We start from the raw sequence: 26,628 nt of genomic DNA, 5'->3' as shown, positions 1-26,628 counted from the left end.
GGTCCAACCTGTCCATGCTGACCAGATATCCCAACCCAATCTAGTCCCACCTGCCAGCACCCGGCCTATATCTCTCCAAACCCTTCCTATTTATATACCCATCCAAATGCTCCTTAAATGTTGCAATTGTACTAGCCTCCACCACATCCTCTGGCAGCTCATTCCATACACGTACCACCCTCTGCGTGAAAAAGTTGCCCCTTAGGTCCCTTTTATATCTTTCCCCTCTCACCCTAAACCTATTCCCCCTAGTTCTGGACTCCCCAACCCCAGGGAAAAGACTTTGTCTATTTATCCTATCCATGCCCCTCATAATTTTGTAAACCTCTATAAGGTCACTCCTCAATCTCCGATGCTCCAAGGAAAACAGGCCCAGCCTGTTCAGCCTCTCCCTATAGCTCAAATCCTCCAACCCTGGCAACATCCTTGTAAATCTTTTCTGAACCCTTTCAAGTTTCACAACAACTTTCAGATAGGAAGGAGACCAAAATTGCATGCAATATTCCAACAGTGGCCTAACCAATGTCCTGTACAGCTGCAACATGACCTCCCAACTCCTGTACTCAATACTCTGACCAATAAAGGAAAGCATACCGAACGCTTTCTTCACTATCCTATCTTCCTGCGACTCCACTTTCAAGGAGCTTTGAACGTGCAATCCAAGGTCTCTTTGTTCAGCAACACTCCTTAGGATCTTACCATTAAGCAGATAAGTCCTGCTAAGATTTGCTTTCCCAAAATGCAGCATCTCGAATTTTCTGAATTAAACTCCATCTGCCACTTCTCAACCCATTGTCTCATCTGGTCCAGATCCTGTTGTAATCTGAAGTAACCCTCTTCGCTGTCCATTACACCTCCAACTTTGGTGTCATCTGCAAACTTACTCGCATCCAAATCATTTATGTAAATAACAAAATCCTCTAGATTGTCCAAATCTCTGAGGCATATAGGATTAGACTAGATTATCTACAGCACGGAAACAGGCCCTTCAGCCCAACAGGTCCATACCGACCCTCCGAAGAGTAACCCACCCAGACCTATTTCCCTCTGACTAATACACCTAACACTATGGGCAATTTAGCATGCCAATTTACCTGACCTGCACATCTTTGTGACTAGAGGACACAGCACCGATCCTTGTGGCACTCCACTGGTCACAGGCCTCCAGTCTGAAAAACAACCCTCCACCACCACCCTCTGTCTTCTACCTTTGAGCCAGTTTTGTATCCAAATGGCTAGTTCTCCGTGTATTCCATGAGATCTAACCTTGCTAATCAGTCTCCCATGGGGAACCTTGTTGAACCCCTTACTGAAGTCCATGTAGATCACATCTACTGCTCTGCCCTCATCAATCTTCTTTGTTACTTCTTCAAAAACCTCAATCAAGTTTGTGAGGCATGATTTCCCATGCACAAAGCCATGTTGACTATCCCTAATCAGTCCTTGCCTTTCCAAATATATATACATCCTGTCCCTCAGGATTCCCTCCAACAACTTGCCCACCACTGAGGTCAGGCTCACTGGTCTATAGTTCCCTGGCTTGTCTTTACCACCTTTCTTAAACAGTGGCACCACGTCAGCCAACCTACAGTCTTCCGGCACCTCACCTGTGACTATCGATGATACAAATATCTCAGCAAGAGGCCCAGCAATCACTTCTCTGGCTTCCCACAGAGTTCTAGGGTACACCTGATCAGGTCCTGGGGATTTATCCACCTTTGACCGTTTCAAGACATCCAGCACTTTCTCCTCTGTAATCTTAGCCTAAGGCTGAGATGGAGCATTGGAGTTAGTCATAAATTTCATCATCTTTCTTCGAGGAGTGACATATGGAAAAAAGATCCATGAAGTTAAATGGCAAAATCTTACTTGAAAGCAGGAGATGTGCTATAGGAGCTGGTTGGAAGAGCAGATTACTTTTCTAAATGTTTAGTGAAAGGCTTATTTTCTCATATGCTTTGGAGAAAGTGCAGTTTCTGGGTGAGTGCTCACACAGGTATGATTTGCATACTGAAATTCATACACTTAGGTTTGAGTGGTTTTGGACAGAAGGTGGTGTAGGTGAAAGTTTCCCAGGTATTCTACAGATCACCTCCCCACCTTTGACAAATTTGTTGGAGTTGAGGTTCAGTATTGCAGCAAAGAAAATGGATAAGCATTTTGGTCCTATGACACAACCTTGTTTAAAATAGCCTTTTCTAAAATAGAACCTGTGGTTGTTCCATTAGTAAGGAATACTGCTTGCAAGAGAAAGGGTGGTGACAATTTTTTAAAGGCAGCCAAATTTGAGGAATGAGTGCTATAAGCTTTCACAGGTTGACAAAGTCAAAGTTTTTTTTAAGGTTTTTATCTTCAAAAAGGCCATGTACGTCATTGCAATGTAACCATATAGAGTTGAACATTTGTAGCTCCACATTGTGGCCTCAAGAGTTACTGACACCATTTTCCTTTTATTTTCAAGAAAGGTCAAATAAATAAAACTCAGTGCAAAATATTCTGAGTTGAATAGATGATGAAATATGTGAAATAAAATGAAGTAAGAGCCTGCATACATGAGTAATTATAATACCAATCAGACTATTTTCATCATTTGGCTACTTTTATAATTAGATATGTTTGATCCATCATAAAGGAATTTTCCGGCAGGTACTCAGGTGCTATGGAACCATATGTCCAGACAGATATAAAATGTAATTTTTATGTTTTTGTTAAGATTTCATCAGATATTTTTGTTAATATAAAAAATGTGTGCATATACTCAGCACTTAAAAGAAATTGAAGATGTTAGAAAAGTGATAATCATTTTTACCTACATGTTGACAGAAATAGCTGAATTAAATGTAAATGTAAACATTAATCACAATAAATACATTTTTAAAAGAGATTGTGATACTATAAGGCTAGCAATGTTTAAATTTCAAGTGTTTGGAAGAACAGAAAATCAAGAAACTACTTCTCAGAATCCTGTTTATTACCTCGCTACATCTTCTGGCAGTTCTTTCAGTTTGTTACTGCCCATATCTAACCATTCCAGTGCAGGCATATTCAGAATAGCTGAAGGGAATGTAGTGAAACAATTCATGGACAGGTCAAGATGGTACAGCTTTTGTAGATGAGAAAGCTACAGAAGAGAAAATAATTTGCAATCAAACAAATTCAGTGCTTCACCAAAGTTATTAAGCAATTGTTTCAAAACATTATTGAGTAGAGTGAACACAGGTAAACAGGTGATCCAGATTTTGCAGTCAGCAGCAACACAACAGCATTTGCCATTGACCGACAGTTAAGATACAAACCTAACTAATGCAGTGGTTGGGCGAGAATTTCATTTGCAAAGAAAGGAGATATCCCTCACTGTGTGTACTCCGCATGGCCCTACAGTGTTCCCTGGTGCAACTAAAAAGGACAGATCACTTAGTGCAGTGCCCAAAGCCACAATCACAAATCTGCCAAGCTGCTGCAGTATCAAAATAAATTCATATTAAAACATTAAGCAAAATTAAATTTATCTGACTTAAGTATTTAACAAATATAACTTGTAAAATATTAAATAAATTTGACCATAATTTTAAGTTATGCATTGAAACACTTAAAATAGAAAAAAAAATTAAAACATTGTAAGAATTTAAACACAATAAGTGTGGTGATGAATGATTAAAAACTCTGAAATCATTCAAAAATTATCCTTCTGATACTGCTGCACTCAAATTTTCACATTGGCCCTGAAGTCATCTCTCAAAACAAAATTATAATTGCCATCCAGTCAATTAATCGTCAAAACAAGCAAATGTAGAACTAACTTTCCGAGTGCAGAATCATTAAGAGTGGCAGGTTCCCATTCTCCAATCATTCTAATTGTTAGCATATGGACTGCAGCAATTCAAGAGAGAACATGCCACTTCTCAAAGGAATGTGCAACAAATTAGGGGATGTGCAACAAATTATAGCTGTGCTAGCAAAGCTCACATACAATGAAAGAATAAAACAAATAGGTTGAGAACAATCCAATGAATTTCATGATCACTTTCTAATGCAATTCCATGGTGTTATTTAAAGTTCATGATGTAGGTTGTGGAGCAACATAACAACTGAGCAACCATGCTCCACAATGTGTATGGGACTTCAGCTAAAATATTTATGACATTTGCAATTATTTTGCATTTTGAAAGATGTAACTATTTTTATCTGTTGACATTGGTGCAGCTGTGTTTATTTTTAAATGTTTTATAAAGAGCCTTGCAATCAATGTTCGTTCTAAGCCGTATGATTGTGCACTAATCCTAAAGTTTCCAAGCACATAGGTGCCCCTTCAAATTACCGCATTGTAAATAGCCACAGCGTCAAAAAAGAATAGTACACATGACTAAATGGCCAGGAAGAAAGGATGAGCATAAAAAGAATATGATTAAAAGGCTAATTTAAAAAGCACAATCCAAAATCTACAAAGAAGATATCAGAAAAAGCCAAATATTTATCCTAAAATTCATTATCTAAATATCATTTGCATTACACAGAACTGCTTCAGAGATCCAAATATGCTATAAAGAGAACTGTCCAGTTTGGATTTGGTTCAACTGATACATCTAGAATTCCACTGCAGCTCATGATAATTCCTACAATAGTTGAGGTCAGGACACAAGAAACATTTTAAATGTAAAATCAGTCCCAGGATGATGTCAAATTTGTGAAGAGGTTAGCATTTCAGGTCAACGCAACTCTACATTCTGTACACTGACACTGGTCGAGTGTTATCAGTGTTTTCTATTTTATTCCCAAATGTATCCAATGCAAAGGTACATTTATTATATACAAGCAGCTATGAAATTTCATTTACAATGCTGTTCAAGACTGAAAAAGGGTGGCTGAAGTTTGGAACTCTCCAAACCAATGGCAGTTGGCATGACATCAGTTGTTCATTTTAAACTGGAGACTGGTAGATATTTGTTCACCAAAAGGCATTAAGAGATATGGAGCGAGTAAGTGTATGTAGAATTGGGTTGCAAATCAGCTTTAATCTCCTGAGTGGCAGAACAAAGCTTATAGATGTCCCAATGTTCCAATCACTTAAGGGTTCATTCTGAAAACAGTGTAAAAGGTTTTAGCGTTTTTCTACATTATAACAGCCATTGCATTTCAAAGATAATTAACTGATTTTAAAGCATTTTAGAACTCTTGAGGTCATGAACGGAACTTTGTGAATGAATATTATTGTTATTATTTGCTAACCGAACCAGAATGTCTGGCCAGGTCAAACTCAGTGCACACTTGCTCATGTGTGTGTCCAGAATTCTTTCTCTGGAAGATACATCGTTTAAAATACATTGAGACTCCTTTAAAATCAAAATTCTGAAGTACCCAGGGCATTCAAATATCACTGATTTAATGCTGCACAGGATTTATACTAGATGCTTTATATAATCTTGACGATGTGAGACCATCTCCTTTACAGATATCTCACCCCAGCTAAGTTAACAGTATGAATGACAACCATAATTATATTCTTCATCAGAGGTCTTAGATACAAAGTCCAGTTGCCCATAAGCTGAACCTGATGCTATAGTGCACAGACCCTTGTATTTCAGTGTGTGAATATGTTTGAGCAATACGGAGAACCTTCTATTTTCCCCAACTCAAGAAACTGGGTAAAATTTTATACACCTGCCTGTTCAGGTAAATCACAGAGATCCCTGTTCACAGCAAGATCTAGTTTCTCCAGATTCTCACAGTCGCCAAGCTCCTCAGGCACTGCACGCAATCTGTTGTAACTGATGTATAGCTCTCGCAATTTGGTCAATTGTCCTGCAAGGGGAGGAAGGTAAAGGTGTGAAAGTCAACTTTTGCTGTCAACATTAATCTAGTATTTTATCACTAAGCAACATAACATTGTACAATATATTTGTTCAGATTTCGCAGCTGAGTAATACTTAATTTCATGTATGACAAGCAAAAATATCACAAAGTTCAATCTAAAAAATCTCAGCCTAGAATTTTTAATTTAACAAAAAAAATCTTCAAAACGTTATGGTTTGGGTTGCAAATAATAACAATAATATTCATTCATATAGTTACTTTCATGACCTCAGAGTTCCAAAATGTTTTAGAATCAGTTAACTAGCTTTGAAATGCAATGACTGTTATATTGTAGGAAAACATTAAACCTTTCACACTGTTTTCAGAATAAACCCTTCAGGTCATTTGAACATAGGGACATCTATAGGCCTGTTCACCCTTAAAACTTGTTCTGCCACGGAGGCGGAGGGGTGACCTTATAGAGGTTTACAAAATTATGAGGGGCATGGATAGGATAAATAGACAAAGTCTTTTCCCTGGGGTCAGGGAGTCCAGAACTAGAGGGCACAGGTTTAGGGTGAGAGGGGAAAGATATAAAAGAGACCTGAGGGGCAACTTTTTCACACAGAGGGTGGTACGTGTATGGAATGAGCTGCCAGATGAAGTGGTGGAGGCTGCAAGATTTAAAAGGCATTTGGATGGGTATATGATTAGAAAGGGTTTGGAGGGATATGGACCGGGTGCTGACAGGTGGGACTAGATTGGGTTGGGATATCTAGTCGGCATGGACGGGTTGGACCGAAGGGTCTGTTTCCATACTGTACATCTCTATGACTCTATGATTTGCAACCCAATTCTACATACACCTATTTGCTCCGTATCTCTTAATACCTTTAGATGAAGAAATATCTAACAATCTCCAATTTAAAATGAACAACTGATGTCACACCAAGTGCCATTGGTGAGGAGAGTTCCAGACTTCAGCCACCCTTTGTAAATATATTGTCTGCTTTCAATCTTGAACAACTTGGTTCAAATATCCCTAGTTCAAGAGTCCACCCAGTAGTGTTTGTCAGTCTATTCTTAATTTCACCTGATATTTTTGAAAACTTCATCAGATAAGTTTTTTAATCTTGTGAATTCCAAGCAATACAAACTAATTTGCCTGATCTTGAAATTTAACCCTTGTAGTCCAGGTACTATTTACTTGGATCAAAATCTTATGACCCCGCTCTTAACAGCATTGTAGGATGTACCTACACCAAATGAATTGCAGTGACACACCAGCACCTACTCAAGGCCAATAAGGATAGGCAATAAACACTAGCTTGGTCAACGACTCCTACATCCTGCGAAAAAATGTTTAAAACTCTATATTTGCCCGCTCAGACCGATATAAATATATGCCTCCAAGAAATAGTAGATTACTGCTTACAGTAATCCAGATATGATCTAACAAGGGCTTTGTATAGTTACAGAGCTATAGTTACAGCTATTTTTACCTCCTGGAATTTGACTTCTTCAGATATAAATGCCAGCACTCCATTTGTCTTTTTAGTCATTTTCTGTAACTATTCATAACATTTTAATGATCTGTGCATGGACCACTACCATTTTTAGCTTCTCACCATTAAGGAAGTACCTTGCTGTGTCCTTCATCAGTCCAAAGTGGGTGATCTCACATTTGCCAAAGTGAAATCAATTTGCCACAGATTTATTTGCTCATATACTTCATCTAATGTTTCATCATTTTATACTTCTTTCCACCTTGTTCATAATGCAACTGATGATTGTGTCACGAGAAAACTTGAATGTGTAGCTTTCTATCTCATCATCTAAGTTGTAAATGAATAGTGAATATTTGAGACATTAACACAAATCCTCAAGTGACACCACCCTGTTAAATACAGTACCGACCCATATTGATACACTTTGTCTCCTTCCAGTCACATTCCTGATTAGGAATAATTTGTCTTTAATCACATAAACTAATATATGAATTTAGAATAAATTACTGACTTACTAAGGTTTTTTTTCTTTTAACTATTAAAGCAAACATTTTGATTTAACCTAGCAATTTAATTATATTCAAAATTGTCTGATGTCATTAAATCAAATTTGTGGCTAATGTATTCTAACTGTTCCCTTCTCTGGGTTATGAATGTGTATTATCTAAAATATTTACAATATCATTAACTGAATACATCTCAAAAGATTTTGGAAAGAACACTTTGCAAAGCAAAATATACCAGTTCCAAGCAGCCACAATGTCACATTTATAAAGTCATGACGGACATAGATAAGATGAATAAACAAGATCTTTTCCCCAGGGTAGGGGAGTCCAAAACTATAGGGCACAGGTTTAAGGCAAGAGGGGAAAGATGTATGAGAGAGACAACTTTTTCACAGAGGATGATGGGTGTATGGAACGAGCTACCAGACATGGTGGGAGAGGTAGATACATTTAAAACATTTCAAAGACATTTGCTCAGTTTCATGGATAGGAAAGGTTTAGAGAGACTTAAACAAAAAAAATGCTGGAAATTACTGTGAGTCAGGCAGCATCCATGGTGAGAGCAAGCTCTTGTTTCGAGTCCAGATGACTCTTCATTCATCATCTGGACTTGATTCTTTAGTTTGCTCTATCTTTACGGATGCTGCCTGACCCACTGTGATTTCCAGCATGTTTTGTTTTCAGTACAGATTCCAGCATCCGCAGTAATTTACTCCTAAAGTAAGGTTAAGGGAAGTAAGAGCCAAATGCAAGCAAATGGGACTAGTTCAGCCTGGGAAACCTGGTTGGCATGGACAAGTTGGGGCGAAGAGTCTGTTTTCCATGCTACATGGCTGTGACTCTATTTGCAAGAAATAAGTTGCTTGGATAGAAATACCAAATCAGCAACACTTTCAGAAAGAAGTAACGTGATCCAGTTAATGGATGAAAAGAGATTAGATTTAAAGAGGGAGAGAGAGTTAGAGAGAAAATTTGTCTGGACCAACAGCCTTTTCCTTTCTTTCTTTCCCGTGAAACCCCTCTCAAAATTTGAGTGTTGGAAACCCACTCAATGACCACATAAATACAGAGGGGGTTTCCCAAAAGAGAATTTGGAATCAAACACCACAGTTTTTAGGAAAGGCATATCCAGACATCAGAAAGAAATCCTAGTGCACAACTTTTGTGGAAAGTGACTTTAACTGCAGACCAACATTTGCGAAAATTAAAATAATTTTTTTTCTGAAAGCAACTGTTATATGTCCAATGTACTTTTAAGACAACACTCTGCAGAGATTGTTTTATACTTACTCCCAGACTTGAAGGTTGTGTGCATATGTTAATTTTCAAGATGGGAGATATTTTAAAATGACATAATTAAAAACCCATGTTAGAAAAAATACTTGTAAATTGGATGAGTGGAAGCACCAAACATGGTTGGATATTCCCACTGTGCAATAACATGCCAGTTCATTATGAGATATTATAAGGTTAATTTGCTTTGCTGACCTACAAGAAATTGGATGTCCCGAGGGTAGGGTAGTGTGTTTTTCTGTCTTGCAGGTATTGCCCTCTCTTATTATTCAGAGTTTACATTGCCATCTCCTATCAGTCAGAAGCCGATTTACATTGTCATTTCCTACTATTTACATTGTCATCTCCTGCTATTCAGAATCAATTAGAAAATTGCAATTAAAATTCTAACTGCACTCTGCAGTTAAAAAAAAAGATTTTCAACAGATCTGGCCATTAAGGGATGATTTATATTACATTGTTTCTGGAGATGATTAGGTCACTGCATTGTGTCTTGAGTGGCATGTGACTGTGGGTGGATGGCTGGGGGTTGTCTTGTGGGCATTACTGACTGTGATGTAAAGATTTTGTATAAAGGAAGAATTGTTTCTTTGTTCAGGGAGATCTTTGACACGGCTCTGCAAGCCCTGTGAAGTGCGTTAAAGGTTCCTCCAGGAAGCTTGTACTGTACCTGCTTAATAAAATTTTGGTTCTTCACAGAGGTTGGCGTCTGCAATTGCATCAAGTGTGTACGAACCTCAAGAAAAAGAACCTAACAATCAGCAAGGTTCACACATTGAGAAAGGTCACTTAGATGGAGTATCAAAGAATAGCTGGCAATTGTACTGAATCCAATCCAGAACTGGGGAGAGAAAGAAATCCAGGAGGTGGAAGAGAATATTTCAATGTAAGATCAATTAAGTACATTTAGCATCTGTTAAAACTAACTGTGTATGTTCCATTTATATGTATTAAAATGTGGTCATATCCTCAAGGCTTCTTGGTAATATGGGTAAAATCAGGTCTGGCACTTGTATCATAAGAAATAGCTGTTGAAATCAAAGACAATCTTTTGGGCACTGGATGGAATTCTTGTATTTCCTAGTTACTATAATCTATAGATGAACAGCTACAGCTCTGAGGTCTGCTGAGAGAATAAAAAAGCCTAAAAGGAGAAAAGCTTTCCAAATCTTTCATATATCATGTTTGTATTTTTAGTTTTCTTTAGCTTGGCGTTTAACCTAGATAAATGGCACTGGAAATTAAAATTGCAGCAGCTCCTTGCAGAGAAGTTTCAAATCATTCAGCTTATGTTTGCTTAAAAATTGTAGTTTTAAAAGTATGCTGAAGAACACAAGATACCAGTATCTGAGACATTGCTTTTGATAACAGTTGTTGGCTATTATGCAGGAACAAAAACAGAAATTGTTGGAAAATCTCAGCAGGTCTGGCAGCATCAATGGAATTGAAGCAGAATTAATGTTTCAGGTCCAGTCACATTTCTTCAGAATGGGTCTAGTCCGTGCCAATAATGCTAGGGTTTAGAGATTAGTGAGGTCATATCCTATTTTTGTTTGACACTGACTTAACAGCACTGGCAAATAAAACAGAACCTAATTTCCAGTTGCTGATTAAAAAGTGAGTAAAGTTAATGTATGACAGAGTTTTAAATCATCTCTGTAACAAATAGTTACCAGCTGGTTCTAGCCTCTCTCTGCACATAGCTTCCTCAGTACAACACTGGATATTATGCAATCAATGTTCTAATCATATGAACAAGTTAGTCAAATATAATACTTCTATGATTAAATGTAAAACTAATATTATGCAAAAACAACCTTGTGTTACAGTGGAATGTTAATAATATGGGAGAGTGGCCTCAGAAGCAAAAAAGGGTTGGGAACTCTTGAGATTACACATAAAAAGTCAAAGAGACAAATTCTGAAAGGTGGCAGGGCAAGTTGTAATGATGATTTTAAAAAAAGAGTCGCATTGTTTATAAATAGAAGTGTGTAATAGCAAAGGGATCATGCTACTACTCCATAAATCACGGTTCAGCCTCAGGTACTATCTATTAATCAGTATCTATTAATAAGGGTAGGCCATTTGGAACAGAGTTGAGGAAAAACGTCTTCTCCCAGAGAGTGGTTGATATATGGAGTTACAGAACTGGGCACCACATTTCAGGCAAGTTATAAGGATTTAGAAAAGATCCAGAGCAGATTCATCAGGATGTTGTCAGGGATACGGGACTTCATTTATGAGAGACGTTTGAAAAGTTAGAACTGCTGTCTTTGGAACTGAGAATTCTATGGGTGACCAATATTTTTCAGGATATTGGGAAGTTGTGAATAGAGTATACAGAACAAAAATATTCCCCTTATGTCAGTGAGCCCTCAAATCATGACCAAAAAATCCAGAGGGGAGATTCGGAGATCTTATTTCACTCATGTTTTGGACTGCTGACTGAAAAGATGATGGAAGCTAACTAGGTAATTAATTTCAAAAAGAAGTTGGACAAGTACTCAGGGATGAGAACAAGGTGACAGACCAGAAGTGGAGATGTGGGATAAAGTATGACTGCTTTTTCAAAATGTCAGTACATACATGATGGGCCAAATGGCCTCTGTCTGCGCTGTAAGTTTCTAAGATTAATGATTCTAAGATAGAATGTGAAATAATCGAGATGTATTTACTGGATATAAATACAGTTGCATTTATAGAATGGTAGTACTATATATAGTGAAAGAGAATAGTCCTACTCACCATAATTCACTTATACAAACCTATTTCCTTGGGAATCTCCTTGACTGAATTCCGTGACAAATCCAGAACAAGAATATTATCAAATTTTCCAATAAATCGAGGAATAATTTCCAAGCTAGTTCTATGGATCTGCCATGCTTGTATGTATGTCATTTGTTGTAATGTATCTGGTAGTGTCTGAGGAATAAAGTAAAATGTTAGAAACCACTGCAGTAAAATTTATGAATTAATCATGTTCTGCTCGCATAACTGTAACAAACTAAGTGCCACTATATTACACTTGAACTATCTCAAAATGTGGCAGCAATCAAATGAAAAAGGAAAGCAAGAATCAGAGTCAAAATAACATTGGGCACTTATGTATACATTCAAGAATAGTACAAGTAGAAACTTTGAAGTGAAGCATGACTCACTGATTCAAGATGTGGCAGAGTGATTAACAAATTAACAGGATGTAGAGTCATAGTCACAGACATGTACAGCGTAGAAACAGACTCTTCGGTCCAACCCATCCATGCTGACCAGATATCCCAACCCAATCTAGTCCCACCTGCCAGCACCTGGCCCACATCCCTCCAAACCCTTCCTATTCATATACCCATCCAAATGCCTCGTAAATGTTGCAATTGTACCAGCCTCCACCACATCCTCTGGCAGCTCATTCCAAACACGTACCACCCTCTGCGTAAAAACGTTGCCCCAAAAGTCTCTTTTATATCTTTCCCATCTCGCGCTAAACCTATGCCCTCTAGTTCTGGACTCCCCGACCCCAGGGAAAAGACTTTGTCTATTTATCCTATCCATGCCCCTCATAATTTTGTAAACCTCTATAAGATCCCCCCTCAGCCTCCGACGCTCCAGGGAAAACAGCCCCAGCCTGTTCAGCCTCTCCCTATAGCTCAAATTCTCCAACCCTGGCAACATCCTTGTAAATCTTTTCTGAACCCTTTCAAGTTTCACAACATCTTTCTGATAGGAAGGAGACCAGAATTGCAAGCAATATTCCAACAGTGGCCTAACCAATGTCCTGTACAGCCGCAACATGACCTCCCAACTCCTGTACTCAATACTCTGATCTTTTTCACTATCCTATCTACCTGCGACTCCACTTTCAAGGAACTATGAACCTGCACTCCAAGGTCTCTTTGTTCAGCAACACTCCCTAGGACCTTATCACTAAGCGTATAAGTCCTGCTAAAATTTGCTTTCCCAAAATGCAGCACCTCGCAGTTATCTGAAGTAAACTCCATCTGCCACTTCTCGCCCATTGGCCCATCTGGTCCAGATCCTGTTGTAATCTGAGGTAACCCTCTTCGCTGTCCACTACACCTCCAATTTTGGTGTCATCTGCAAACTTACTAACTGTACCTCTTATACTCGTACCCAAATCATTTATGTAAATGACAAAAAGTAGAGGACCCAGCACCGATCCTTGTGGCACTCCACTGGTCACAGCCCTCCAGTCTGAAAAACAACCCTCCACCACCACCCTCTGTCTTCTACCTTTGAGCTAGTTCTGTATCCAAATGGCTAGTTCTCCCTGTATTCCGTGAGATCTAACCTTGCTAATCAGTCTCCCATGGGGAACCTTGTCGAACGCCTTACTGAAGTCCATATAGATCACATCAACCGCTCCGCCCTCATCAATCTTCTTTGTTACTTCCTCAAAAAACTCAATCAAGTTTGTGAGACATGATTTCCCATGCACAAAGCCATGATGACTATCCCTAATCAGTCCTTGCCTTTCCAAATACCTGTACATCCTATCCCTCAGGATTCCCTCCAACAACTTGCCCACGATCGATGTCATGCTCGCTGGTTTATAGTTCCCTGGCTTGTCCTTATCACCCTTCTTAAACAGTGGCACCACGTTAGCCAACTTCCAGTCTTCCAGCACCTCACCTGTGACTATCAATGATACAAATATCTCAGCAAGCGGCCCAGCAATCACTTCTCTAGCTTCCCACAGAGTTCTATGGTACACCTGATCAGGTCCTGGGGACTTATCCACCTTTACCCATTTCAAGACATCCAGCACTTCTTCCTCTGTAATCTGGACATTTTACAAGATGTCACCATCTATTTCCCTACAGTCTTTATCTTCCATATCTTTTTCCACAGTAAATACTGATGTAAAATACTCATTTAGTGTCTCCCCCATTTTCTGTGGCTCCACACAAAGGCCGACTTGCTGATCTTTCAGGGGCCCTATTCTCTCCCTAGTTACCCTGTTGTCCTTAATGTACTTGTAAAAACTCTTTGGATTCTCCTTAATTCTATTTTCCAAAGCTATCTCATGTCCCCTTTTTGTCCTCCTGAGTTCTCTCCTAAGTATACTCCTCCTGCCTTTATACTCTTCTAAGGATTCATTCCATCTATCCTGTCTATGTCTTACATATACTTCCTTCTTTCTCTTAACCAAACCCTCAATTTCTTTAGTCATCCAGCATTCCCTATACCTACCAGTCTTTCCTTTCACCCTGACAGGAATATACTTTCTCTGGATTCTCGATATCTCATTTCTGAAGGCTTACCATTTTCCAGCTGTCCCTTTACCTACAAACATCTACCTCCAATCAGCTTTCGAAAGTTCTTGCCTAATACCATCAAAATTGGCCTTTCTCCAATTTAGAACTTCAACTTTTAGATAGTGATGATCTAAAAGTTGAAGTTCTAAATTGGAGAAAGGCCAATTTTGATGGTATTAGGCAAGAGCTTTCGAAAGCTGATTGGGGCAGATATTCGCAGGAAAGGGACGGCTGGAAAATGGAAAGCCTTCAGAAGTGAGATAACAAGAATCCAGAGAAAGTATATTCCTGTCAGGGTGAAAGGGAAGGCTGGTAGGTATAGGGAATGCTGGATGACTAAAGAAATTGAGGGTTTGGTTAAGAAAAAGAAGGAAGCATATGTCAGGTACAGACAGGATAGATCGAGTGAATCCTTAGAAGAGTATAAAGAAAGTAGGAGTATACTTAAGAGGGAAATCAGGAGGGCAAAACGGGGACATGAGATAGCTTTGGCAAATACAATTAAGGAGAATCCAAAGGGGTTTTACAAATATATTAAGGACAAAAGAGTAACTAGGGAGAGAATAGGGCCCCTCAAAGATCAGCAAGGCAGCCTTTGTGTTGAGCCACAGAAAATGGGGGAGATACTAAATGAATATTTTACATCAGTATTTACTATGGATAAGGATATGGAAGATATAGACTGTAGGGAAATAGATGGTGACATCTTGCAAAATGTCCAGATTACAGAGGAGGAAGTGCTGGATGTCGTGAAACGGTTAAAGGTGGATAAGTCCCAGGACCTGATCAGGTGTACCCTAGAACTCAGTGGGAAGCTAGAGAAGTGATTGCTGGGCCTCTTGCTGAGATATTTGTATCATCGATAGTCACCGGTGAGGTGCCGGAAGAGTGGAGGTTGGCAAACGTGGTGCCACTGTTTAAGCAGGGCAGTAAAGACAAGCCAGGGAACTATAGACCGGTGAACTTGACCTCGGTGGTGGGCAAGTTGTTGGAGGGAATCCTGAGGGACAGGATGTACATGTATTTGGAAAGGCAAGGACTGATTAAGGATCGTCAACATGGCTTTTTGCGTGGGAAATCATGTCTCACAAACTTGATTGAGTTTTTTGAAGAAGTAACAAAGAAGATTGATGAGGGCAGAGCAGTAGGTGTGATCTATATGGACTTCAGTAAAGCGTTCGATAAGGTTCCCCATGGGAGACTGATTAGCAAGGTTAGATCTCACGGAATACAGGGAGAACTAGCCATTTGGATACAGAACTGGCTCAAAGGTAGAAGACAGAGGGTGGTGGTGGAGGGTTGTTTTTCAGACTGGAGGCCTGTGACTAGTGGAGTGCCACAAGGATTGGTGCTGGGTGCTCTACTTTTTGTCATTTAAATAAATGATTTGGATGCGAGCATAAGAGGTACAGTTAGTAAGTTTGCAGATGACACCAAACTTGGAGGTGTAGTGGACAGCGAAGAGGGTTACCTCAGATTACAACAGGATCTGGACCAGATGGGCCAATGGGCTGAGAAGTGGCAGATGGAGTTTAATTCAGATAAATGCGAGGTGCTGCATTTTGGGAAAGCAAATCGTAGCAGGATTTATACACTTAATGGTAAGGTCCTAGGGAGTGTTGCTGAACAAAGAGACCTTGGAGTGCAGGTTCATAGCTCCTTGAAAGTAGAGTCGCAGGTAGATAGGATAGTGAAGAAGGCTTTTGGTATGCTTTCCTTTATTGGTCAGAGTATTGAGTACAGGAGTTGGGAGGTCATGTTGCAGCTGTACAGGACATTGGTTAGGCCACTGTTGGAATATTGCATGCAATTCTGGTCTCCTTCCTATAGGAAAGATGTTGTGAAACTTGAAAGGGTTCAGAAAAGATTTACAAGGATGTTGCCAGGGTTGGAGGATCTGAGCTACAGGGAGAGGCTGAACAGGCTGGGGCTGTTTTCCCTGGAGCGTCAGAGGCTGAGGGGTGACCTTATAGAGGTTGACAAAATTATGAAGGGCATGGATAGGATAAATAGACAAAGTCTTTTCCCTGGGGTCGGGGAGTCCAGAACTAGAGGGCATAGGTTTAGGGTGAGAGGGGAAAGATATAAAAGAGACCTAAGGGGCAACTTTTTCACGCAGAGGGTACGTGTATGGAATGAGCTGCCAGAGGATGTGGTGGAGGCTGGTACAATTGCAACATTTACGAGGCATTTGGATGGGTATATGAATAAGAAGGGTTTGGAGGGATATGGGCAGGGCGCTGGCAGGTGGGACTAGATTGGGTTGGGATATCTGGTCGGCATGGACGGGTTGGACTGAAGGGTCTGTTTCCATGCTGTACATCTCTATGACTCTATCTGGTCTATCCTTCTCCATCATTATTTTAAATCTAATAGAATTATGGTCGCTGGCCCCAAAGTGCTGCCTGATTTCCAGAGAGTAGGTCAAGTTTTGCACCTTCTGGATTAGTGGTGCTGGAAGAGCACAGCAGTTCAGGCAGCATCCGAGGAGCAGCAAAATCGACGTTTCAGGCAAAAGCCCTTCATCAGGAATACAGGCAGAGAGCCTCAAGCGTGAAGAAATAAGTGAGAGGAGGGTGGGGTTGGGGAGAAAGTAGCATAGTGTACAATAAGTGAGTGGGGGAGGGGATGAAGGTGATAGATCGGGGTCGGGGGTCGGGGACGGGTGGAGTGGATAGGTGGAAAAGAAGATGCCCTCCAACGCATCTCGTCCACATCTCGCACCTCCGCCCTCAGACCCCACCCCTTCAACCGTAACAAGGACAGAACGCCGCTGGTACTCACCTTCCTCCCTACCAACCTTCGCATAAACCAAATCATCCGCCGACATTTCCGCCACCTCCAAACAGACCCCACCACCAGGGATATATTTCCCTCCCCACCCCTTTCTGCCTTCCGCAAAGACTGTTCCCTCCGTGACTACCTGGTCAGGTCCACGCCCCCCTTCAACCCACCCTCCCATCCTGGCACCTTCCCCTGCCACCGCAGGAATTGCAAAACCTGCGCCCACACCTCTTCCCTCACCTCTATCCAAGGCCCTAAAGGAGCCTTCCACATTCATCAAAGTTTTACTTGCACATCCACCAATATCATTTATTGTATCCGTTGCTCCCGATGCGGTCTCCTCTACATTGGGGAGACTGGACGCCTCCTAGCAGAGCGCTTTAGGGAACATCTCCGGGACACCCGCACCAATCAACCACACCGCCTTGTGGCTCAACATTTCAACTCTCCCTCCCACTCTGCTGAGGACATGGAGGTCCTGGGCCTCCTTCACCGCCACTCCCTCACCACCAGACGCCTGGAGGAAGAACGCCTCATCTTCCGCCTTGGAACACTTCAACCCCAGGGCATCAATGTGGACTTCAACAGTTTCCTCATTTCCCCTTCCCCCACCTCACCCTAGTTCCAAACTTCCAGCTCAGCACTGTCCCCATGACTTGTCCTACCTGCCTATCTTCTTTTCCAGCTATCGACTCCACCCTCCCCCATCACCTTCATCCCCTTCCCCACTCACCTATTGTACTCTATGCTACTTTCTCCCCAACCCCACCCTCCTCTCACTTATCTCTCCACGTTTCAGGCTCTCTGCCTGTATTCCTGATGAAGGGCTTTTGCCCGAAACGTCGATGTTACTGCTCCTCGGATGCTGCCTGAACTGCTGTGCTCTTCCAGCACCACTAATCCAGAATCTGGTTTCGGGCATCTGCAGTCATTGTTTTTACCAGGTTTTGCACTTTCTCTAGTAGGTACATTCACATACTGAATCAGAAAATTAGCTTGTACACACTTCACAAATTCCTCTCCATCTAAACCGTTAACACTATGTCAGTCCCAGTCTATGTTTGGAAAGTTAAAATCCCCTACCATAACCACCCTATTATTCTTACAGATAGCTGAGAACTCCTTACAAGTTTGTTTCTCAATCTCCCTCTAACTATTAGGGGGTCATTCGTTGCATTTTACTCCTAACTCCTACAAATCACTACTTCCATAAGCTTTAGACAAAGAAGAGCTACAGGCTTATTGTAAGTACAGTATTAGGACTCTGAAATATGACAAAAGACTGAAGAAACTTTAAACTGCTAAGGAATGCAGCTAAGATCACACAGACATATACAAAAATGAAAAGGTGGTATATTTTAAGCAGTTTAGGACATGGAACATCATACTTTTTTTACTATATGGGAACCTCGTTTGTAAATTGGCAAAATAACTCAGAACAGGTGTCATGACTACATTGTCAAAAGTTGTTAATGGGCTGTAAAGCACTTCATGATGTCTGGTGTTGTGAAAGGTCTTATGCAAATACACATCTCCCATTTTATACCTGCAATTCTATTGCAAGTGTAGAAAACACTGTCCCAAATACCTGCACAATCTTGCATTGCAGTTACACAGAACTTTTTTTTAGAAGTTTAAAATTTAATTTATTGACACAAAGAAAGAAATGTAATTGGTCATGGTATGATACTACCTGTTGGAATGAGGATTTATTTTTAATTAATTCCAAACAGCACTTTAACTACCACTGTTAAAGATCTACAATCTCAATATGAAAGTACATGGCACATATTTGGATTTGAATGAGAGTTTAATAAACACACAATGCTGCAGAAATTCAGAAAAACAGAGTTAACATTTTAAGTCTGGTTTGACTTGTTTGATTCTGAATATGTCAAGTTGGAATCAAAATGTTAACTCTGTTTCTTCTTGGATGTGGAGATGCCAGCGTTGGACTGAGTTGGACAAAGTCAGAAGTCACATGACACCAGCTTACAGTCCAACAGGTTTATTTGAAATGCCAAGCTTTTTGAGCGCTGCTCCTGCACTTCATTTGATGAAGGAACGAAAGCTAGTGCTTCCAAATAAACCTGCTGGATTATAACCTGGTGTTGTGTGATTTTTAATTTTGTTCACCCCAGTCCAACACCAGAACCTCCAAGTCAAAACTTTAATGTGGAGCGCTTTGCCATTGAATTCTTTTTGACAGCTTTCCAGAAAGGCAGGAGAATAAATAATCACAATTGGTGTGACTTCTTTGATCCCAATTGGTGAATGCTGCATTTCACCATGGAAATTCAATGCGATTAGGAATAATTGCAAGTGGGTCTTTATCCAAATTCAAAATGATATCTCTTGTTATTTAAGGTTGCCAAAATCATTCAATATTCTCAATTAATCACTGGTACTTGCAGCACTCATTGTAGGTAATCGGTTCAAATTGGTGAAATATGGGTCCCTGCTGCTTTAGAAAATGTCCCACAAGACCTTTGTGGTGCAGTGGTAGTGACCCTACTTCTGAGCCAGGAGGCCTGGATTAAAGTCCCACCTACACCAGTGGTGTGTCATAACTTCTGTGAACTGGTTGATTTCAAAGTATCTACAAAATTTCCTAGAGGGCACCTTGTGCTGTCTTTGCATTTGGGTCAAGAAGTTGGAAATCTCTCAATGTGTCTGAACAGTGGATTAAAATACATACAAAGTGCTTCAATGAAACTATTAACAGAGGTATCTCAGAAGCCCCTTCAGGTGCACCGTAATTTGTGGTTTTTGATGTGAATGTGATCATTGAAAATCGCGGTGCCATTCTGTCTTTCAAAAGTGAACATCTCAGCATGGAAGACAAACTCAGATTCATTTTATAATTTCTGTCCAGCCAGCAGTTTGACTATTTTTTATTGTATTTATGCAATGGATACACTGAGGTAAATTCAAAAAATAGTGGTCAGCTAATCCCACCCACTCCCACCAATACAGCTCAGACCCAACCGCCTCCCTTACAGAGGTAGATCAATTCTCCCACACATATCTCCCCTGCCTCACTGACACAGCTCAGACCCTGCCCCCCACCATTAACTCAGACTCCCCTCCCAATCAACAGCTCAGATCCCCTTCTCCCAACACTACTGAGCATACCCCTGTGACAATGCTGAAACCACTTTCACTTTCCCAACCTGAATCTTCGGTTCCTGTCCAGTGGATCCTGGGAAAGCATTTCATGGGTGGAGAATGGGGTGTGGGGGTGGTGGAGGGGGTGCTCTTTAGTGGGCCTGGTGGTAATATTGATGGTGGTGAGGCTCAATCCTACCCAGTGTGACAGGTCCACTTCAAACTCTGCAAGTCAATGAATAATGACAGACAACAAGATCTCTGGCTTCAGTTTATGGTTAATCAGGAGACATGGTTTTAATGTAGTTGCACTAAGCCTTTAACCTCCTCGCACTGTTCATGGGTGGATTCAAGCTGGAGCCAGGGCCAGAAGAGCCAAAGACTCCAACATAAAACAAGCAAGCATGTAATTTAAATCACAGTCAGTAGCACCCACTCCCTGTCAATGCGATCTGAGCCAGTTAGGCTCAGTTTAATCTTTTGCAAAAGGGATTCTAATGGTGATATGATAACAGAAAGATCACACCACAGCAACTGATTTCCAAAATCACTGACTGGTGGGGATGCTGGTGAAGCATACCTCAATTTCAGAATTTCTATGTTAATCTGCAGTTGTAGAACATCCTGAACTTGTGATCAGATTTAGAAGCGTAATGAGGATAGACAGTGATATATTGACATTTAAAAGCTCACAAAATCTGGCCTAATGGATTGAACACCATTGGAAAAACAGCTAAGGTTTCCTCCTGTGCTTGTTTGACAGCTGCCATTTAGCAAAACCATGATTTTCAGGAATTTTAGTGATGGCATGAGCTTTGTTTGGGGAGGGTAATGAAAGTGAGATTATAATTCCAGTCACTAAGTTTTTCGGTAGAGAAACTTCAAATGGTTAATTTGCAGTACAAAACTTGAATATTCATTAAAATGAGACATAAAATCAAAGCTGTTCATCCTGCAGTCATCAAGACTGAAACATGGTAAATATTAAAAAGGAAACAACCATTTATACAACACGAGAAGAGAATGCTAACTAGTTGCACTACAGTTAACATGAAGACTCCTCAGGAACTGTTAACTGTCAATCTTAATTCACTGATAAAATTCAAAACAAGGGATTGTCTCAATTGTTCTTTCCTCCAGGAAAAAAGTGCAATGTCTAGATGCATTCCTTTTGGCTACAAAGAAGTATGTGTGGATATATATACATACCAACATATGTAAATTAATCATCTCGTGAGCCAAATTGAATAATTTTAAATTGGTTTCTGGTACAATTCTTAACACAGTTAGAATTAATAAAATGTTGTCCAATAACAGAAGCATATCTTGTACACTACGTTTTGAGTTTTGTAAGCATGGTCAACATGCTGCCCAATCAGAGGAATGCCATTGTTTGATGCAGTCCACAAATCATTGGGATGTACACCCTATATGCCTGGCATCATATTTGCACTGAAAATAATCTATCACATTATTCATTGTGTGATAGGCAGATCATCTTCCTAGCTCGATAGCAGTATCCTGTTAGTAAATGATTAAATTCAAAACAAGGATTGGTCAAGTTAAAAGCAAATTACTGCGGATGCTGGAATCTGAAACCAAAAGAGAAAATGCTGGAAAATCTCAGCAGGTCTAGCAGCATCTGTAACTAGAGAAAAGAGCTGACGTTTCCAGTCTAACTGACCCTTTGTCAAAGATTGATCAAGTTGTTGCCTTTGTGAGGTAGCAGGGATTTGCTACAAAATTATACCATGAGATAACATCATCATCGGCTGCTCAAATATATATAAACGGCAACCTGAAGTAGACTGAGCACATTCCTAACTTTACACTATATTCAGTGATTGTTTCATCAGGGTATCATTATCATGCTGGATTGTTTTGGTTTATCTCCTCCTACCGCAAATGCAACAAGACATCTGTGCTGTTGACATTAGTAATGCGCATCTGGTATCAGACATTAGAACCTGACTCCATCCATAGGCATGTCTCCGTCCAATCATCACCTTACTGCCCTGACTGGTGTGGAGACTACAGCACAGAGTACTGACTCGATAAAGTGTTTGTTCCTGGCACTGACCAATCATGAAACTCAATTTGTTATAATTTTAATCGTCACTGTGTTACGGAAAAAAAAACCCCATTGGGTCCAGCACAGTGCTGTGGGTCTGGAGCTACATGTGGGCCAGACGAGGTAAGGGTGGCAGGAGGACAGCAGATTTCCTTTCCCCAACAGAATTTTAATATGATCAACAGAACAGCTTTATTAAGGGAGGTCAAATTTCACCATCCGCCACAGCGGGATATAAACCTATTGAACTTTACTCAGGGGCCTTGGATGACTAGCCCAGTGACATTCCATCCCGCCAGCACCACTACCTCCTTCTTTCGAGGTGAAAAAGCTTTGTGTCCACTCTTCGCAATTATTAGAATATTAGAAGCAGTGGAACAGGCCATTCGGCCCAACCTGTCTGTACTGTTTAAACAGCAGGCACTTCCCAGCAGTGACCCTCCTTTCCCTTTTCTCCCCCCGTCCCTGGGGATCACTTTGGTCGCAAGTTTACTGACCTTCCATTCCTCCTTCTCAATCCTCAGCACAACTCTCCCCTCTTCGGTAACCACTTTCTCTTTGAGCCTGGCCAGATTTATTCGGTTCTGCCACACCATCGTTAACCCAGTGGGCGCCTTCCGTTTCGACCGCTCGCTCTCTTTCTCTCGTTCTTCCTTCAGTTTTTGAATCCTTTCTTCCCAAAGTGCTCTCACTGTGCAAACCGAGCCGCCACACACCGACACCGCCCTCATGGTTTCAGGGAAATAGCCCCAGATCTACCTCCTTAGGCCACAGAGACTGATACAAACCCCGGGGTAGGCAGCAGGAACCACCCGCAGCCGGGACTGGGAGACGCCTCTACTCTAACCCCACAACATTTCGGGGCTAACTCTGACCCAACCCGCCAGAAGAACCTGTCTGATCTTCAATGGAACAGCTCTAGGTTGTGACCCCGAGGAGAAATGCGACGCTTAGTCTAAATTTAACCAGTGACTTAATAAAGAGACCTTTTCAACCCGGGAGGTGAGACACAGTGACTGCTTTTGTTTTGCGGCCTGTTCTAACGTTTCACCCAAGTGTTTAAGGTCCATTTTCCGCACAGCCGCCCCGTTTGTATACTCCAGACAAAAGCCTCCACCAGAACTAGAAATGAGAAACCCGTTTCTGCACCCCGCCCCAAAGCGCTTAATGAGGCATTTCTTGAGATGTTCACCAGATGTCATGAAGAAATCCAAAGCCCTACGTTCGTAAATGGGTCTTTTTGTTTTAACTTTTAGATGTCTTTATAATGATTTTACAAGGCAGAAGTTGGTGGAGGCTGGTACAATTGTAACATTTAAAAGACGTTTGGAGGGGTGCTGGCAGGTGGGACTAGATTGGGTTGGGATATCCGGTCAGCACGGATGGGTTGGACCTAAGGCTTTGTTTCCCGCTATATATCTCTATGATTCTAAGTTGACTGGTGTCAGGAGACTACAATTGAAAAATAATTTGCGCTCTGTTGCCGACTGATCAGTCATGTGAGGTGTGCTTTGGTATATCATGACGGTGAGAAGCTTTGACGGTACCACAAGCTACCCTCAAAGTGGAACTGGGTAATGGACTGTCATACACTCCCTGGTATGTGCCTTTGCAAAGGAAGTCTGAAGAAAGCTGCAGTGATTTTTGTCGAGGCTCGTCCTGAACAGCTTCATGAAGAAGGACTCTGTGCTCTACAGGTTGTTCCCCGGGGGACACACTGAATGTGCAGACTAGCATATCCCAAGGTCCAGGACTATGTGCTAAGGGATGCACTAGAGCTTGGGGCACAGCTGTTGCTAAGGTGCAGTGGGAAAATATCACCATCTAAAGTCTTTCTGCCAAAGTTAAATGGGTTGGGGGGGGGGGGGTGTTCAATTATCGGGTCCCCAACACCTCAAATTTAAGTGATTATAGTCTTGTACAAGGAAGAAATGTTTTGTTGGATACAGTCCAACTCCATTGTTTCTCCATATGTTACTGCACAGAACAGAACTGCTTTAGTGACTATGTATATAAAGATGCTTTTATGAATAAAGAATATTGTTGAAATAAAAGAAAATTCATGGTAGGTGAGAGAGCAGCTTCCTGGTCCTCTAGGACGATGGAGATTTACTTTAACGAGTTGGTCGTGACGTCGATAACGTAACCAAAATGGCGTGGAAGAAAATGGCAAACTCCTGTGGCAAAAACAGCCATGGACTAGATCAGAGTAGAACCAGTACAAACACCATGAGATGGGGTTCTGGGGCCTGTATCATTCAGCGAAGTCCAGCACAATACTCCGGTACAAGAGGGCCACCTGTATCAGGCAAATAGAAAGGTCAAATGAACAGGAAAAGAAAGCCGGAGAAATGAAGTAATTTATTGAGAAGGAGACGTTGACAATTGCGGGCAGGAGAACGCAACCTCATGAGTGATGCGAAGAATATTATATATTCATGAGAAGGAAGGGAACGTGAGTCAGAGGAACGATGTGTGTGGGAGGAGATACTCCTTACAAGTGAACACCCGGGCAAGGATGGTGGAATTAAAAAAATTAATTGAACAGGTGAGTGGAAAGAACTACAACGTGAGCTATAATAATGTTTGCTCAGAGATTTTCGAGCAGTATTGTTATAGAAGGGAGAGGTGTTAAAGAAGTAGGGGAACAATTTGAATTTGGAGTGGGGACATGAGCAAGGCCATTAATTGATAGGTTTTTAGCAGAAGAGTGGGATTCATGCTAACACATTTGTAATTTATGTATCAAGAAAGAAGATCTATGTGGAAAATGCATCTCTGCTGGCAGTACAAACAGCAGCTACCTTTACAATGCAGTATCTGGCATTCCCTTCCAGTGCTCGCTCTCAATGAAACTGAATGGATGGTTCTGTGTGAAACAGGTGATCAATTTAATGCTCTACATTCTGAGCACCTACTCAAGACGGGTTTCTAACTCAAGATATTTACAGTGTCAACTGACATGCATCAGACTGTGTGCAGTTCTGGTCGCCCTGTTATAGGAAGAATATTACTAAACTGGAGAAGGTTCAGAAAAAAATTACCAGAACATTGCCAGGTATGGATGGTTTGAGATATAAAATTAGACAGGAAAGGCTGGGACCTTTTTCACTGCAGAATAGGAGATTGAGGGGTGACCTTATTGACGTTTATAAAGTCATGAGAGGCATTAATAAGGTGAATGACAAAGGTCCTTTACGTAGGGTAGGGGAGTTCAAAACTAGGGGTCATATTTTTAAGGAGAGAGGAGAAAGATTTTTTTAATTCATAGATTCCCTAAAGTGTGGAAACAGGCAATTTGGCCCAACAAGTCCATACCAACCCCGAGTAATTCCTCTAACCTATTACTCTACATTTACCCCTGACTAACACACCTAATCTCGATATCCCTGAACTCTATGGGCAATTTAGCATGGCCAATTCACCTAACTTGTTCCAGTTTCCTTCCACAATCCAAAGATGTGCAGGTTGGGTGAATTGGCTATGCTAAATTACCCATAGTGTTCAGGGATGCGTAGATTAGGTGCATTAGTCAGGGGTACATGTAGAGTAATAGGGGGGTTGGGTGGGTTTCTCTTCGGAGGGTCAGTGTGGACTTGAGGCCAGATGGCCTGTTCCCATACCGTAGGGATTCTATTGATTTTGGACTGTAGGAGGAAACCCAAGCAGACAAGGGGACAATATGCAAACTCCACATAGACAGTTGCCTGAGGCTGGAATTGAACCCAGTCCCTGGCGCTGTAAGATAACACTGAGCTGTTAACCACTGAGCCACCGTGCCACCCCATGAAGATCTAAATTGAAGGCAACCAACATGAGACTCAAACCCAATTCTCTGCTGGTGAGCTGAGCCTAAAAAAGACATGAGGGGCATGCCCCCATCCTCTGCACTGCCCTCAGGTTGACCTGCCCCTGTCCGCTGACTGACTGCTGATACTCAGCCACATTTGCAACATTGCTGACATACTGGCCCTCCTATCTACGCTGTACAGCACGGCTCAGTGATATGCAAATCTGTTCCCATGCTTTTAAATATATCCCAAAATGTTTACACCTCTAGTTTCTTGTTTGATAGTGAGTGGCTTCTACAAACAACCCCGTTTTAAAAACTATGTCAACCGGAGTACAATCAAATCATTACTTTGAAAGGAATGTATTTTGTCTTTTAAATGGTAAGGGGTTATGAGGAAGAACGTTAAAGGATTTGTTACTGCCAACATGCTCCGTGGCTTGTGGGCAGACAGACAACGGCATCTCGCCGAAGACGCAGAGAGAATTAATCAAATGAAATGGAG

General features: G+C 41.1%; 1 protein-coding gene across 2 annotated transcripts in view; it reads right to left on the bottom strand.

Annotated features, from left to right (window-relative positions):
* The window catches only part of lrrc39 (leucine rich repeat containing 39), a 38,665-nt gene extending 15,345 nt beyond the window's left edge, over nt 1–23,320 (bottom strand). The window contains exons 1-4 of one of the 2 annotated variants that reach the window (XM_043699692.2): nt 22,831–23,320; nt 11,863–12,019; nt 5,663–5,799; nt 2,976–3,121 (exon numbers count right to left, since the gene is read on the bottom strand). In XM_043699692.2, the coding sequence (XP_043555627.2) occupies nt 2,976–3,121; nt 5,663–5,799; nt 11,863–12,019; nt 22,831–23,064 (674 nt within the window). In that variant the 5' untranslated portion in view covers nt 23,065–23,320. The remainder of the gene's footprint in view (nt 1–2,975; nt 3,122–5,662; nt 5,800–11,862; nt 12,020–22,830) is intronic. The other variant, XM_043699691.2, reaches the window with a different exon arrangement.
* Nucleotides 23,321–26,628: the final 3,308 nt, after the last annotated feature.

The sequence above is a fragment of the Chiloscyllium plagiosum genome, unplaced genomic scaffold (assembly GCF_037043375.1).
Source record: "Chiloscyllium plagiosum isolate Xiang-an unplaced genomic scaffold, Cpla_swu_hap1 HiC_scaffold_9, whole genome shotgun sequence".
NCBI classification, from domain to species: Eukaryota; Metazoa; Chordata; class Chondrichthyes; order Orectolobiformes; family Hemiscylliidae; genus Chiloscyllium; species Chiloscyllium plagiosum.
Note: the sequence above shows the minus strand (reverse complement) of the source record. Positions and strands in the feature narration are given on the sequence as shown.